The sequence below is a fragment of the Danio aesculapii genome, chromosome 2 (assembly GCF_903798145.1).
Source record: "Danio aesculapii chromosome 2, fDanAes4.1, whole genome shotgun sequence".
NCBI lineage: Eukaryota > Metazoa > Chordata > Actinopteri > Cypriniformes > Danionidae > Danio > Danio aesculapii.
This window is the reverse complement of record NC_079436.1, coordinates 31,799,572-31,817,541: the sequence shown is the minus strand read 5'-3', so window position 1 is coordinate 31,817,541 and position 17,970 is coordinate 31,799,572. Positions and strand designations below refer to the sequence as shown.

General features: G+C 34.0%; 1 protein-coding gene across 1 annotated transcript in view; it reads left to right on the top strand.

The window, feature by feature from the left end:
- Nucleotides 1-17,760, top strand: part of fam49ba (family with sequence similarity 49 member Ba) — a 43,324-nt gene extending 25,564 nt beyond the window's left edge. The window contains exons 4-11 of the mRNA XM_056477372.1: nt 45-150; nt 4,522-4,658; nt 12,915-12,992; nt 13,762-13,878; nt 14,016-14,095; nt 14,196-14,322; nt 15,839-15,909; nt 17,319-17,760. Coding sequence (XP_056333347.1) covers nt 45-150; nt 4,522-4,658; nt 12,915-12,992; nt 13,762-13,878; nt 14,016-14,095; nt 14,196-14,322; nt 15,839-15,909; nt 17,319-17,385 — 783 coding nt within the window. The 3' untranslated portion in view covers nt 17,386-17,760. The remainder of the gene's footprint in view (nt 1-44; nt 151-4,521; nt 4,659-12,914; nt 12,993-13,761; nt 13,879-14,015; nt 14,096-14,195; nt 14,323-15,838; nt 15,910-17,318) is intronic.
- The last annotated feature ends 210 nt before the right edge of the window (nt 17,761-17,970 follow it).

The following is a 17,970-nucleotide window of genomic DNA, read 5'->3' as shown; positions in this document are numbered from 1 at the left end:
CCCAGCTGCTTTTTACAGTAAGTGTGCACTTGTCGTCTCCTCAGGCCATACAGCATCCCAGTGATGAGCGTGTGCAGGAGCAAGCGTGGGCTGCTGTGGTCCCTCTGGTTGGCAAACTAAAGAAGTTTTATGAGTTCTCACTAAAACTGGGTATGTCTTTTTTTCCTCCTTACTTCAATATGCACTGCACACAAAACTGTAAATGATAACGTAGTATTTTTACCTAGAGGCTCGGGTGATTAATTGATCTGCTCTCTCACCATTCCTCAAAGGGTTTTATGGTCCACTGACCCACTTAACACACACCGTACTGTAGTTCCAGCATCTGCTCTGGACTGTGTTTTGATTTTTTTTTTTTAAGTGAGATGATGATCTGTGATTTGATTCATCAGTGTTATGATAGCAGCGCACACGTCAGTGGCTGGCAATAGAGAGATTATATAAGAGCAGGGATTACTGAACTGTCCTTACTCTTACGTCAGCTCATATGCGCTTACTCAAGCCTTTCCTAATTTAACTGACAAAATCAAAGAGCTGAGTTAACCCTGCTGTCTTATAACAGAATTAAGGTCATAATGGCCATGTGTATACTAGTTATAGGACAATATAACATTTCAAGATAGTCAACCATATGTATATACAGGTGTGAGTTTATCCAGTTTGTTCAGTTTGTTTGTCACTGCAGACATTCAAATAATTTACATATTTTAACTTATTGCACATTTAACCCTTTATCGGATGGGGAACCGCACACTACCTGTCAAAAGTCTTCTTGTCAATTCCAGTTGTAAGAGCAACGAAAAATAACTTGACTTCTAGTTGATCATTTGGAAATGTAGCAGAAGGTAGATTTTTCTGTTGAATCCCCTGTTAAACTGCATCCCAATCATCACAAATGCGACAGAAGACCTATTGGAACCTCAATGGACCCAAGATTCTCACAGAAATCAGTAAAGTTTGGTGAAGAAAAAAATCATGGTTTGGGGTTCCATTCAGTATTGAGGCGTACAAGAGATCTGCAGAGTGGGTGGCATCATCAACAGCCTCGGGTATTAAGACGTTTGTGCTGCACCATTACATTACAAACCACAGGAGAGGACAAATTCTTCAGCAGGAGAGCGCTCCTTCTCATACTTCAGCATCCACATCAAAGTTCCTGAAAGCAAAACGGGTCAATGTGCTCCAGGATTGGAAAGCCCAGTCATCAGATATAAACATTATTGAGCATGTCTGGGGTAAGATGAAGGAGGAGGCTTTGAAGATGAAACTAAGAGAATCTTGATGAACTCTGGGAGTCCTGCAAGAACACTTTCTTTGCCATTCCAGATGACTTTATTATTGAGTTATTTGAGGCATTGCAGAGGTGTATGAATGCTGTCTTCTAAGTTTATGGGAGTCATACACAATATTAATTCTGTTTCCACTGCACCATGACTTTATATTCTATACGGTACATTATTTCTGTTAAGTGACAAGAGTTTTGTTTAAGCAAACTCAGATCTTACTCTCCTAATTAAACAATTAAAAATCAAGGCATGATCATATTTTATTTTAGTAAAATAAGCGTAATTAAGAGACCTTTGCCTTATAAGCTATATCTTATAAGCTATATCTGATACCAAATGATTAACTAGAAGTCAAGTTATTATTTGTTGTTCCTAAAACTTGGATAGGCGACAAGACTTTTGTCAGGTAGTGTATTTATTAACTTTATAACAATAATTATAATTATAACAATATAATAATAAAAAAATCGTAACAGTTTAAAAGTCTTCTAATAACTTTCAGTAGTAATACAGGGTTTTTCTGATGAGTATTTTGATTTGTTCCCTTTAAATTCCCTTTATCTGGTATTTTTGAACATAGTCATACTAAACAAGTGATCAATGTCTCATTCTGGTTAGAAATTAAAAGCAACAACAGAGATGTCTTGTTTTATGTAATTTTATATGTGATTTTTTTTTTTTTTTTTTTTTTTGTAGATTATGGGCTTATTTGTTTATGATTTTACATTTTTTTTATTTTCTTGTTCGCAAATAACTAATGAATATCAATGAATATATCAATATTTAATATCTGGTTTTATGTTAATATAGAGCATTAGCATTATAAACAAATAAAATAAAATAAATAAATAACATTATATGAATTTATATGCATATTTAATAATAAATGTAATTGATGTTAGTTAGTAAATATACCACACCAAAACACACACACACAAAAGATTATGGGCTTGTTTTTTTATATATATATATATATATATATATATATATATATATATATATATGTATATGTATATGTATATATATATATATATATATATATATATATATATATATATATATATATATATATGTATATATATATATATATATGTATATGTATATATATATATATATATATATATATATATATACATATACATATACATATATATATGTATATGTATATATATATATATATATATGTATATATGTATATATGTATATATATATATATATATATATATATATATATATATATATATATATATATATATATATAATTTTTTAGATCTGGCAACGCGAATGAGTCAAGTTAAACTTTGCATACATGACAGACACAACTGCTTTTTAATACATTATATAGTAGGTATTTACTGCCAACCAAGTTTATCTGTAATGTGTACAGTGCTCGGCATAATTGAGTACTCCCCATTTTAAAAAATTTATATTTTTATCCATTTCTCAGTGAATATAGGCAATGTATTTTGGCGCAATTAAACAAAACAGATTTATTAAACAGATATAATTATTAAAATAGTATTTTAGTCACCAAACATATTTAGAAATAGAAATATAATACAATTAAATTCAAGAAAAATATTGCAAAAAAAAATTACAACCTAAAAAATTTCAACTAAATTTTTCTTCTTTTTTTATTTTTGCTTCTCTTGATTTTTTCCTCTTTTTAAATTTTTTATTTAATATTTTTCTGTTACATATAAATTTATATGTACTGGTTTTTGGACAGTTATCGTAAGTTATTTTGTTAGATAAGCTCCAGATTTGGCTTCACTACTGACTAATCTAATGTATATGCACAAATATAATATTGTATAGCTTCCTATTAAAAATATTAATTTAAAATAGAGATTTGTGAAGGGTCTACTTATATATGCTGGGCACTGTATGTGTGTATATAAATATGTTTAATGTGAGGCGTTAATAAAAATGTCACATGAGCAATACAAGCAGTCTTCAGACTGTTGCCTACAGCTGACAGCTGGATTAGTATAGATTTGTATAGTGTTTTGCATCAAGTAATGCCTTCGAGTTCAAGATATCTTAATATTCAGTGTGCTGTTGTTGATCTGGTTCGATTTAACGCATGTTCTCAAGGAACAAGCCATAAACAGAGCAGCGGTGCATCATAATTGGATTAACACGCTTTTTGGGCAAACCCTGTTTATTTCACCACATCCAGCAAAACACAGCTCGTCATCTGCAACAGCACAGACCCCAGATCTACTGTATCTCAGTGACACATTTATTATTCCTAAAATAAATATGTTTTATGGAAGGTACACTGTAGCTTGAAAAGATTTAGAGTCTGTGTGTTTTCTTTTAACTGTTATGTTATATGTTATTTTATATTTTATTAAATTGCAGTTTAAAATTTTCTCTGCAGGGAAAAGGAATGGTAAAATTTGATATGAGGAAATATAATTTAAAAAATTTATTTAAAATCTTTTGCTTTCTCCATTAATTTTTTCTGTTTACTTTCAAAACAAAAATGCCTGCAAAATATGCTGGTGCTAGGGGGTGCAATATTGACAATCTCAGTTTATTTTTATTTTTTATTTAATAATGATTATTAAACAATATTTTTTGTGTGTATTTTTGTACTAGTACATATTTAAGGCCTGTCCTGGTTAAATTAATGTGAGATGTAAACAGATGCAACAAGTTGCAGTATTTATTGAACAGATCATTGAGTCAAATGATTTGTTCAAAAGCTGATTCATTCAGCTGCTGTGTTGCTCAGAGATGTGAAAACATTCTGCACTGCCTTTGGCCTTTTTGCTGGGAAAACTGATAAAAGAATCTGTCTAAAATGTAGCTCACTATATTAAAAATAAAATGATACAGGTATGTTTTGTTCTCAGAACATTATTTGATTTCTGTGAAAAATGTAATTGTTAGGTTTTTTTTGTGCAGTCTGTCATTGCCTGTTAGTGTTTTCAGAATGGAGGGTCTGATGTTGAGAAATAGGTCATGACCTAATTAAACATGACATGGCCCTTAATCACAGATCAACAGCAGCCAATGGCAGCTCTGTCTCTGGAGGAGAGGCTCTGGTGAAACATCAAAGGGTCAGACTGACCTAACATCTCTGTCAAACACACAGCTGTGTTCCTCTGCCAGACCCTCTGTTTCTGTGCCTGTTTTACATCAAAATATTGAGAGCACAACCCAGTATTATGTGTACAGTCTCCTTCATGAGCATTAGCGCTGGTGTTTCTTCTGTCTCTTGCAGAAGACACTCTGCAAAACCTCCTGGAGTACCTCACCAGCTCACGCTGCAGCCCAACTCAGCATCTGGAGCAGGAGCAGGCTCTGGCACGCCAGTTTGCTGAGATTTTACATTTCACGCTGCGCTTCGATGAGCTCAAGGTAACCAAGCAACCTCAGGTCACACCCATGCCGCACATTTTCCCAGTCTGTTCCTCTGTGGAATCATCTCTTCCTAACACTGTATACAGCACATGATGTGTTTCACTCACCTGCAGATTTCTGGAACTAACGCTGTTAGCTCATGTGAGTGTAGATTGAATGTGTGAATTATTTACGATACAATATGAGGCTGTATTTCCACCTGGTACTGCGTGCATGCATTTTCAGCTGACGTTATAGATTATATTTGATATTAACTTCAAATGCATCCCTTGTCTTTCAAGATTTTCTTCATGGTGTTTTTTTGGGCTGTTTGAATGCATTCGGCCACATGTAAACAGTCTGATCAAATGCAATTTTAATTAACCCTCACAGTGGTCAACTGAAGGAAGCATCATCTACTTGTGTTAGAATTAACAAAAAACACACCTTAAGGGATAGGTTACACCAAAATAAAAGTTCTGTCATTAACTCACCCTTCACTTGTTTCAAATGTTTATAGGTTTCTGTTAAACACAATAGAAGATCTATTGAATAAAACCTGTAACCATTGACTTCCATTGTGTTTTTCCAACTGCGTAAGTCAATAGTTACAGGTTTTCGGCTAACTTCAAAATATCTTCTTTTGTGTTCAACAGAAGATAGAAACTCACAAAGCTTTAGAACCATTTCAGGGTGAATAAATATTGACACAATTTTTATTTTTGGGTGAACGATCCCTTTTATACCAATTTTCATGCTGCAATTATTTGTTGAAGCTTATGTCAAGATGTATGGTATATTACACTATTCTCTTAAGCTACAGAAAAGGTACTTTAACATGTATAATAACCAAAAAAATAGTGGCTCAGTGGTTAGAACTCTCACCTCACAGCAAGAAGGTCGCTGCTTCGAATCCTGGCTGGGTCAGTTAGCATTTCTTTGAGAAGTCTGCATGTTCTCCCCTTGTTGGTGTGGGTTTCCTCTGGAAAGACAGTCTACACTTTTCAAAAGGTACAAATTTGTACCTAAAAGGTTCATATTAATACCTCAAAGATACATATTAGTACCGTAAAAGTACAAAAGTGTTCCTCTTAAAAGTTGTAGGTACTAATATATACTTTTGAAGTACAAATATGGACCCTTTAAGTACAAATGTGTACCTTTTGAAAAGGTACCACCCCAATGGCAGCTCGCGTACCTTTATTTCTGAGAGTGTAAAGACATGTGGTATAGGTGAATTGAATAAACTAAGTTGTCCGTAGTGTCTGTGTGTAAATGAGTGTATGGATTTTTTCCATTACTGGGTTACAGCTGGAAGGGCATCCGCGGTGTAAAACATATGTTGGATAAGTTGGCGGTTCATTCCGCTGTGGCGACCTCTCATGAATAAAGGGACTAAGCCAAAGGGAAATGAATGATCAGAGTAAACAAATGTATCAAATAAAGTAAATTGCAAAAAGGTTGCTAAAAACAATACTGTAGGTAACACTTCACAATGACGTCTGGTTAGTAAACATTGGTTAATCCATTAAAATCAACATTAAGCAAGAACCACATTTTTACTAAGGCAAAGTTAGTTTAAAAATGACTGAAATTATGACTTTTAACAATTTTAATTTGTAATTAGACATTAAGAAACAATAATCTTGTAAGCTTAATAAAGCTTTTGTAGTTTTCATTGTGTGTTTAGTTAAATTGACTGATGTTAACAAATGGAGCATGTTTGTAAAAAGTTCAACTATAAATAGTCTATTAAGTCTTTAAAACATTTGCTGCTGAGCTGAATAACCACTTCCAGTACAACAATTTGAATATGTTTAAAAGACTCTCTAAGAGTATACATAATAAATTATTCACTGTATTTTGAAATTGGAAGTACCCATAATAACAATATTATGCTGTTCATTATCATCATATATTGAATTAATAAATATCAGCATATGTCTAACCAGGTGTAAACGGGGCCTAAATCAAGCACATAATACATTGCTGATGCTCAAGAAATAATTGACAGGCTAAATAGCTCGACCTCTGTGGAACAATAAATGCCTCCATTAAGATCATGTTTACAAGCCTAGTAATTACATGTCAGTATTCTTGCATCCATTTCAAATTAAGACATCACCAGGTTTTGTGACTTAAGCTAGGAAACCATTTAAAACATTGAATTTCTCAGCTAGTTTTCTAAAAAGTACTTATTAAAACATTTAGTTTTTTCACATAAATATGACCATAAATATGAGCAGGAGCCAGGTTGGGAACAACTGATTTAGAAATGAGGTATTTAAATTGAATTTCATGCCATGTCACAATAAAACAGAAGTAGTGACAGATCATTCCTCCTTGTATTGTCAAATACATCTCTGTATAATGAATTATCAGAAAAGAAAACAGGTACAGGTAGGATGTGGAATTGAGTCTAGGCATTGTTTGTTGCTTAAATTTTGACATGTGGGATGATTGAATAGGACTGCCTGACAACTCCATGTACTTTTGTATTGGTTTTAGTTTGTGCTGATGACAAATGACTGAGTACAGCATGTATCCAGCAGAGTGAAGGCATACATTTTAGTTGTTTTTAAAGCAAGGTTTTTAAAAAGCCTGCAGGATTGTGAGGTTTGTACAGGGTATCCACGCGGTCTTAGTCTTGAATCTCAAAAGCTACATTTTAGGCTTTAAAAAGTCTTAAATTTACTGAAAGATTGTGTTGTAGGTCTTAAATCTTTTTTAAACAGGTCTTCATTTTCCTTTGTTCATTTATTTACTGCTGAGGAAGCTGGCCTGGACAGACTGTTGTGCATACATTTAGTTTATTATAGTTTATAAAACCTTTAAAACATTTTTCACATTTTTTTTAAAGAAAGTTTATGTTGAAAAAGGTGTATTTATACAACTAGAGCTTGCTTGTTTTGACACAATATTTAAAATATATAGCTCAGAAATAACTAAAATATATATTTTTAATTATTATTGTTTTATTAAATTTATTAAATTATAAAAAATAAGTTTAATAGGGCAAATAAAAATCTTTTTTAACTGGCCCATTCAGAAAAAACTCCTTAGCGCTTAGGCCTGTACAAGTGTAAAATTTCATTCATGATGGTCTTAAATATGTCTTAAAAAGTCTTACATTGACTGAAATATTGTGTTGCAGGTGTTACATCTTTTTTAAACAGGTCTTAATTTTCATTTGTTCATGTGTAACTGCACAATCTGGTCAACACTCATCCAATAAATAAATAATAAAACTTTTAACTTTTTATTTAAAAATGTACTTTTAACTCTATTTACCACAATGGTTTAATTATTTTCCTTACAATAACATTTGTTTAAAAGTTGTCCATGTATTTACTGCTGAGAACGCTGACCTGGACAGACTGTTGTGCATACATTTAGTTTATTATAGTTTTTAAAACTTTAAAACATTTTTCAGTTTTTATTTTATTTTAAAGGGTGTCTGCGGGGTCCTAAAAAGTATTCAAAATTGTTAAATCAATTTAAAGAAGTTTAAGGCCCTTAAAAACTATTAAAATGTTTTAAATGCTATTTTACAATGTATTAAATTCAGTACCAGTATGCTGAAGTTTACCTAAATTTAATCTTTGAATATTGGGATGCTGTGTAGTTTATAAAATCAAAAAAATCCTGCTAGATTTGACATCACGCTGCTTGGTTTACTGCAGTAACCAGGGAAACACAGGGAATTCCTGCTGTTGTAAAGGCGCCACATGCTGGATTAGCATTTTTATTCAGTATACAAACAATGTTTTGTTTAGAATTAGTTTCTTGCAATCGGTATTTAGTAAATAGTAGCATGTGATGTAATAGTGATGAGGTTATCAAACAGCCCAGTTGGAAAATATTTAGATTTTCCCTATTAAGTTATAAAAAAAACTTTGATAGGGCAAATAAAAATCTTTTTCAACTGGGCCGTTTGAAAAACTCCTTAGAGTTTAGCCCTGAACGACTCTAAAATTTAATTCATAATGGTCTTAAAAAATATCTTAAAAAGTCTTAAATTGAACTTGCTGAAACTTGCAGAAACCCTGTTTGTAGTTTACAGACTAATTATACAATATGTTGAATCAGCTACTAGAATCCAGTTACTACCAATGATTTGTATGCGTCTCACTCTCAACTCAAAAATATATAAATAAATAAATAGCTGCAGCCCAGAAGCGCTCTCAATCACCCAAGTGTGTTTTTATTAAATGCTTTGTTGGACGCACAGCCTAAAAAGTGATGATCTACAGTGTTTTTGACCGCTAAACAATTACAGTGTTTAATAATTACCAAAAGGAACATGTATAAATGATCATTCACAAGCTCTATGGGATGCATTTAGAAAATTGGATACATTTTCACTTCATGCCAACTCAAAACTGTTCAAATTGATCCTACCAAAAAATCCTACTCTGCTTTTTTCAGATCCTGATGTCATCTACTGTACTGTATCGCTCATAATGCAATTGCTATAGACGATGTGAATAATATAATTGATTTGTAAGTCACGGAATTATATATCCAATTAGTTAACTTGATTATCACAGATGCGATTCAGCTAATTAGTTGAGCTAATGGAACACAAAGTCCAGTTGCAACCAATTAGTCATATTAATGGAGAACCGAGTACAGCGCTTTCAGAGGTGCCACAGAGAATCTGTTATAGTGTAGATTACACCATTGATGAAGTCTGTCATAGAGCCAGCGGTGGATGAAATGGCCATATGCTCATTTGATTTTGAATTTGCTCACTTCAATTCATACGTTCGTTGTGAAATGAAAAATTCATGAATGCCACATTTCTCAATCCTTTATTCAGCATAAATGCAATTTTTTCAACTGCCAGTCCTGCATTTAATGTCTCTCTCTCTCTCTCTCTCTCTCTCTCTCTCTCTCTCTCTCTCTCTCTCTCTCTCTCTCTCTCTCTCTCTCTCTCTCTCTCGCTCTCTCTCTCTCTCTGATTTATAGTGGATTTATAGTCTGTGCTTTTGTTTCTGTGTTGAACTCTGATGTTAGTCAAGATTGTCCTTTTTGTACCCTTTGTGATACTATCTTTCATTGTTTTATGGATTGTTGTCATCTTTTGTCGTTGTTTTCATGGCTAGAGTGTTTTTTCTATTTATTTGGTGTAGTTTTTGTTCATTTTGTGCTATAGATATGCACAGAAAAACAGAGAACAATGTCAATAGTTCAAATTGTATTTTGAGAAGAGCAAAAATGGCTGTGTATATGAGTAGACAAATGAGCAATGTCACACGAGTAGCAGTGCGATTATGGGTGTATATCAGCACTAGTGTCCCACCAGTGAATATATACAGCCATTTTGCACTACTACGAGTGTGATATTGTGCTTATACAACAGTTCAATGGCATAATTGTGTATATAAAAAAGAAAATCAAACACGCAGAGTCTAAAAACCCTTTTGTTTGAGGAACTACTTTCTTCTGCCATTCCTTCACATCTGCAGCTGAATTTTAGAATTCTAGATCGTTATAAAATAATCCTAAAATATTGATTGTTAAAGGTGCAGTAGGTGATCTGCCTAAATGTTAACTGGTTAGCATAATATGTTTGAGAAACAGTCCTTCCCCTGCCGTCTAAAGCCACGCCTCCTGAAATCACCAACACACTCATTAAAGATGATAGTAGACGACCCACTAGTTCATGTCATTAGTGCAAAAAGTAACTCCAATATTGATTCAGGATTTTAAAACGTTTTGATTCAGCATGTTTTTACCGCTGTCTGCACATGAACGCACTAATGGCGGATCTGTGTGAACAGAGGTGCGCAGATGTATAAATCTATATTTGTTGACTGACAGTTTGGGCTACTTATCAGAATTATGGGAATTATCGGCCAGACAATTTTTAATTGGATGAACATTTTTTAGTCTTATGCCTTACCCGGTACATTTAGATCATTTACTTTAATCATTACTATTGGAACGTGAAGAGACTTTCACCCAGCACAACAAAACATGTTTCTGAAGACCTACTGCACCTTTAAATGTACTGTTTTGTTATTGTTGTGTTATGTATTATTGTCACTACTACTATGTCATTTGTTTTCATATGTTCTATTTAATGTAAACAAGACATGTGTGGTCCGGTTTAGGTTAGGGTGTTTAGGGTTAGGATGTGAGTGTCACAGGTCGCTCACTCCACAAACACACAGATCACAGGAGTTATCAAAAACATGTATTTATTTACAATATTAACACTCAAAACAGGAAGTGGAACAGGAAACGTCAAACGCTGGACAGGGAGTGTGGCAATACAGTACCGACCAAAGACTGAACTGAACACAAGGGTATAAATACACGAGAAGTAATTGAACTGAAAGGGGAGAGACACAGGTGGAACTAATACACATTAACGAACGGCGGGAAAACCGAACAAAGGAGTCACATGACATCAACACAAGCACATGGAAAAATGGCACAACATAACACTGACACACCAGACATGTAACCTAACACAACAAAGACACCAGACTGTGACAGTGCATTAGTGATGTTTTTATTGGTCTCTCTCTCTCTCTCTCTCTCTCTCTCTCTCTCTCTCTCTCTCTCTCTCTCTCTCTCTCTCTCTCTCTCTCTCTCTCTCTCTCTCTCTCTCTCTCTCTCTCTCTCTCTCTCTCTCTCTGACGGGCATCAATGTATTTTGTCATCAGTTTTCTCACTCAATACATATCAAAGTTATGTTTCATTGCCCATGTTTCCATCCAAAAATGTGAATTAACTTTATGCGCACAACAGGAATATCACATGAAATATGTTCAAATAAATCAGCGTTTCCACCCAACGAGTCAAAGAGAACAAAATCGTCACTTCCTGATAAACTGGTGCCAAATATCAACAGTTAAAACTCAGTTTTCTGTGCTAGGAGAAACTGCATATATCTTGTCTTTATTTGATAAATGACTAGCGCCTCTGAAGACAGTATGCCGGCACTCAATGAACGCATAGTGGCATTTGAAGGCATGAGACGCGGAGCACGAATGTTCTTGATAATTCTGGAGGTAATTGATAATATAATAACACTAATACTGGAGTTTTAGAATGACCAAAACAACATTTCAGATGTGTTAGTGTGGTCAGTCTGCTGGTTTATCCATTTACACACATCTCTTAAAACAAAATCATCTTTTCTTATTGAATAAAAAGTTTATCCTACTCAGTTATGTGCGTGTGTTTTTATGCGCATATCCAAAATGCCCAGAAAAATCGGTGGATGGAAAGGTAGCTACTGAAAACAAAATAGTCACTTCCTGATTAACTGGCACCAAGCTCTAGTAAAAACGGACTCTCAGGAGAAGCTGAGTGACTCTTTCCCTTATTTAATAAATGACTTGTGCCTCAGAAGACAAATGCCGACATGCAATGAACACTTGGTGGTGTTTAAAGGTGTACGTGGAGCACAGACGCTCTAGACAATTCTGGAGGGAATTAATAATATAATAACACCAATACTGAAATGGCTAAGGTGTTTTAGAATGACCAAAACAACATTTCAGATGTTTATCAATCTGGTCAGCCTGCTGGTTTGTCCATTCACACACATTTTTATCATCACATGATCTAAAAAAATCAAATTTTTTAAAGCGCTTACTGGAATTTGTTCGGTAAAAGTAGCTGTTTCTATCCACCTAGTTTTCTGCGCATTTTGGATATGCGCATAAAAAAATGTTTGATGGAAACGCTAAGATACGCAAAAGTTTTGAAAATGCGCATAAAAAAACAGTTGATGGAAACTGTCGGCATCGTCTTCTGAGTCATTTATTAAATAAAGCAAAGATTCACGCAGTTTCTCCTACCACAGCAAATTCTGTTCTTATCATTGATATTTGGCGCCAGTTTATCAGAGAGTGACGATTTTGTTCTCTGTGACTCATTGAATGGAAACACTGCTTTATTTGCACGTCTTTTATACGATATTCCAGTTTTGTGCATAAATTTAATTCGCGTTTTTAGATGGAAACATAGCTAATGTATTCATCACAGTTTATGCGCATCTTTTCTTATCGAATAAAAAGTTTGTTCTACTCAGTTTTGCGCATACATCTTTTAAGCACATATTTTTAAAATGTATGCACATCTTGGCATTTTCATGAAATGTTTTTTTTATGCGCATATCCAAAATGCACATAAAAATAGAAACGTATGAATAGAAACGTAGCTATTGTTTAACCTTTTGAATTCAAGGTAAATGAGCTTAAATTTGGGGTAGAACGTTTCTCTTATTTCCTTTTCCTCTTTCTCTCTCACCAGATGACCAACCCGGCCATCCAGAATGACTTCAGCTACTACAGAAGAACCCTGAGCCGCATGCGCATCATCAACCAAACTGTGAGTAATGCAGCTCTCTATGGAAATGCGCCTCATTATCAGACGCCTAATGTTTTAGTACTACGCCATTGCCAGTGTCACAGGGGTTAACAGGAGCTCTTCTGTTCTCTAATGGTCTGGATCATTAGGTGGCATAAGATCCTGACTCAGGGAAAACACCAGATACACACACACATCTTGTTGGCTCCATCTTGATATTTATTTCGTACGTCTCCCTCTTACTCGCCCGCTTTTATCTTTTAGCTGACACAGAGCTGAAGTGCGTTCGCTGACGGTGAGGCGGTCTAACGTGCGCTAACGGCTCTGGTCTCATTAGCCCGTGCTGTATCATCAGGGAGCGGCTCAGCAGGGTTTGACACAGAGGATCGTTGACCTTGCCTCGCCAATTAAAAGCACTCTCTGTGAGGAATAATTACGACAGGCGCTTTCATCTCCCGAAACATGAGCTCGGCTGTGGAGGAGCATGTATTAGGAATTCTGGACATGTCTGCAGTCTGTGGATTAAAAGCAGGATTTACATTCAGTTTTTAGCATACTGTAATGAATGAAATGTTTCAAGTCAGCTGAAATGCCTTTCCAGCACAGCCAGAATGCCTAATTTCCACTTCCATTTCCATGATTAACTACTTAAGTAAAAGCTGACCAAGTAAAAGAGCATCCATAACCTCCCTCAACTGACCCCTTTAGTTTAAATCTTAAAAAGTATGGATTTTTATCTTCTCCTCTACATTTACATACTATAAAACCCCCATGTGTGTTCTTTCCGCAGGCAGAGGAGCATAATGAGGTCGACAACGAATTGGCCAATCGCATGTCTCTCTTCTACGCCAATGCCACGCCCATGCTGAAAACGTTAAGCGATGCCACAACTAAATTTGTATCAAAGGTAGGTGTTGGGTCAACTCTAGTGAGTGTGATATCCCATACGCAGCTCTGATCACTCAAATAGGTGTTAAGTAAACAAGTCCAGATGCTCATGAATATACTCTCCTGCAACATTTTGCTCTCTATGTCTGTGATCAGCATGCAGAACTACCTGTAGAGAACACAACAGATTGTCTGAGCACGATGGCAAGTGTGTGTAAAGTCATGTTAGAGACACCGTGAGTTGACTTTTGTTTTGTGTTTAATCATTGTTTCTTCTGAAATAGGGTGTGTCTTTGTAGTTCATCTTCTCTTTCTCTCTGTGTGTGTATTGATCAGGGAGTACCGCAGTCGTTTTGCCAGTGAGGACACAGTGTTATTTTGTCTGCGTGTGATGGTGGGAGTGATCATCCTTTACGATTATGTTCATCCGGCTGGAGCATTCGTCAAATCCTCCAAAATCGATGTATGCCTTATTCTGCTCTTTGAAAATTATTTACTGGCATCAACTAACAGGATATTTGGTCTTTATCGTTAGGGCTGTCAATTTAAGACAAAACATTAAAAAGATAAAACAAGATAAAGCAAGCTTTTAATTAATTTATTTATTTCAGATGTAATGAATAGAAGTGTTAATACTTACTAAATAAACCTACTTACCTAATTAATCAAAGCAAACTAAAAGACCAGATTCAAAATGTAAATACAATTATTTCACTGCATATTCAAAATAATGGATTAAAATGGGATTGCATTAACTCTTTATTTCATTGGAATATTCATTGGAAAAACCCTGGAGTGTTACTGGGGGTTCTTTCTTTTATGATTAAAAAATGTATTTACAGTTGAAGTCAGAATTATTTGCCCTGCTGTTAATTTTTTTCACTTAAATATTTAATACCAATATTTCCCAAATTATGATTATCAGAGCAAGGAATTTTGCACAGTATTTCCTATAATATTTTTTCTTCTGGAGAAAGTCTTATTTGTTTTATTTCGGCTAGAATAAAAGCAGTTTAACATTTTTTTTTAAAAACCTTTTTAAGGTCGTTATTTTTAGCCCCCTTGAGCTATATTTTGCTTCTATAGTCTACGGAACAACAATGCCTAATTAACCTAGTTAAGCCTTTAAATGTCACTTTAAGCTGTATAGAAGTGTCTTGAAAAATATCTAGTCAAATATTATTTACTGTCATCATAGCAAAGATAAAATAAATCAGTTATTAGAAATGAGTTATTAAAACTATTATGTTCAGAAATGTGCTGAAAAAATATTCTCTCAGTTAAACAGAAATTAATAAAAAAAATAAACAGGGGGGCTAATAATTCAGGAGGGCTAATAATTCTGACTTCAACTGTATATCACATTGTAACTAAGGTCAGTGAAATTACCGTGCATGGTTCTTCACTCGATAAAATTTTAAAAAGGAAAGATTGTGATAATAGGCATAATATTTGTTTTTAATTAAGTGATTTAATTAAAGAGTATAATCTTCACTTAATTTGGACATTTAGTAGAATTTCCGGTAAATATTTTCGGTTACCACTGAAGATGCAGAAGAAGTATTCTTGTACCTCAGATGGTAGAGAATGGAACTAGCAATAGCGATGTTGTGGGTTCTTTCAGTGCGATGCAAGTCGCTTTGGATAAAAGTGTCTACCAAATGTGTTAATATAATGTCAAGAAGCACAGCTGATGGCTTGATTGATGAAAACAATGTTCGTTTCTTCTCTCTGAGTAATAACTGTGGAAATTCCAATTCTGACATTGTCCTCTTGTTACTTTAGCAACAATTAACATGCAAGCTTGCTGCTATTAATAGCTATTTCAGACACAGACCTGATTTCATTCAGTTAGTTCTACAAAAAATTATTCTGAATGAAAAGGATATTTATTTAAAGCAACTTGTTTTAGTCTTGTAGTAATTGGAGCTTAAATGAATGAAGTACATAATGTAATTGTCTGTCTTCATGTGATACAGATGAAAGGATGCATTAAAGTTCTGCGATATCAGCCGGCCAACAGTGTGGAGGGGCTTCTTAATGCCCTCAGGTTTGTTTGCTTTACTTATGCCATATAACATTGCACACTGTAAGTGTTGATGGAGACACACAAGACAGCTTTGTTTTTACTATGTTGGAAAAAAGTACAATTTATAAATGTGCTTTCAACAAGCAGATGCATTTACACTCCTAAAGTGGCACGGCAATCCATCAAAAATGAGTTTCAGTGGTCATCTACACCTGTTATTTTAAACACCTTCTGTATCTGATGAGAGAAAATGCACATTTAAATATTAAATACTTTTTAATGTTAAATAAATTAATTAATTTAGATATTACTAAAGATTTTTAAGATATATTTTGGGATGCAGTGTTAGCAATTTCCTGTAAAATCTACAGTAACTTAGTGGCAGCACTGGAAATTACTGGAAATCAATTACAGCAAAAACACTGTATTTATATATACAGAACCATTTTCTCACTATATATGTATTTACAGAATTGTATGTATATCTTTGCTGTAAAATACAGTAATATTTCCTAATGTAACTGCATAACTGTCCTACAGTAAAAAAAACTGTTCATATTACAGTTAAATACTGTCTAATTTACGAAAATTGTTAACAATGTGGGATTGCATAAGGTCTGTGAGCCAGAACTTGGGATGATAAAAGTGCAATATTCCTATCCGCTTGTTAAGTGTGACATCACACGAAGTGGCTTCCAGGTCCAAGCGCTATATCAAACTCTATGGGAAGACTCAACAAATGGTTTTAATAAATGTTTACAAAGTGATGTAATACTTTGGAAAACCACGATCGCAATATATATATATATATATATATATATATATATATATATATATATATATATATATATATATATTATATATATATATATATATATATATATATATACTTATATATATATATATACTTAATACTTATCCATACTTAATTTGATATGGCCAGAAAGTGATTTGTTTTTTATAAATTGATAAACTATTAATGTCTGTGAAGCAGCAAGTCCAGAGACTGTTTTGTACACCATGATTATATATAAAATTTACTGTAATGTGTGATATCACTAAAAAGGGGTCAAAAACTAATATTTTCTCAATTCAAATAAGTAGCGGAACAGAAACATTATTTCATACGTCACGACTTAACAAGTGGATATGTAGCCACATTACCCACAAGGCAATTGGTGCCAACAAATATCCACATTTTTTACCAACGATTTAATAATAATCAAAAATATAAACACAACGATAAAACTGCGACATTGTTTGCATAAGTTCAGCTGTACTCTCATTTTCAGGCACCCAAAACGCTCTTGTAATGTTCATAAACAAGCTCAATGCATGAAGCGTTTACCATTTTTAGTTAAAACATGTATATTTCTGCTGCCGTGTTGTGTCTATTGTATTTCAGAGCATTTCTTTCTTGACTCTCACAGGTACACAACGAAACATTTGAATGATGAGTCTACCTCCAAGCAAATCAAAAACATGTTACAAGCTTGACCGTTTCTGCCGTAAAAAGTATTACTTCTCAAATAGACTGGACGAGATGCTTCCACAGTTTTAATACGACGAAAATAGCCATGTGGCAGCTACTGTTATCAGTCTGTTTTTTACTGTTGTAGTTTGTTTATTTTACTCTGTTAGACTTCAAGTCATGCGTGGCCTTTAGATTTCAAAGACGCTTCTTTTGTTGTGTTCCACAAAGAGGAGCTTAATTCATTCCCTTCCTGTTTTTCCTAGTTTACCGAGTGCTCAGGAAACAACAAATATTGCATTTCGCTTTTATAAATGAGATTATTTACTGTGATTTATTTTTTTTTATTAACATAAGTCTTTCATATTGAATAAAGCTATTTTAACCAAGTGGACTGTGAATGCTTGACAGCAAAGACTCGCATCATTATACTTTTACTCTCACCACATGAAAATGTAAGCTGACTAAATAATTTGTTCTTAACCCACATCCTCTTGCCTCAATTAGTTAAGTATTATTCATCCCTCCACATCATAGTATAATAAAGACCCTTTCCAGGCAGTATTCCTGTTCTTTTGCTCTTGTGAGCCAGAAATAAACATGTGGAAATT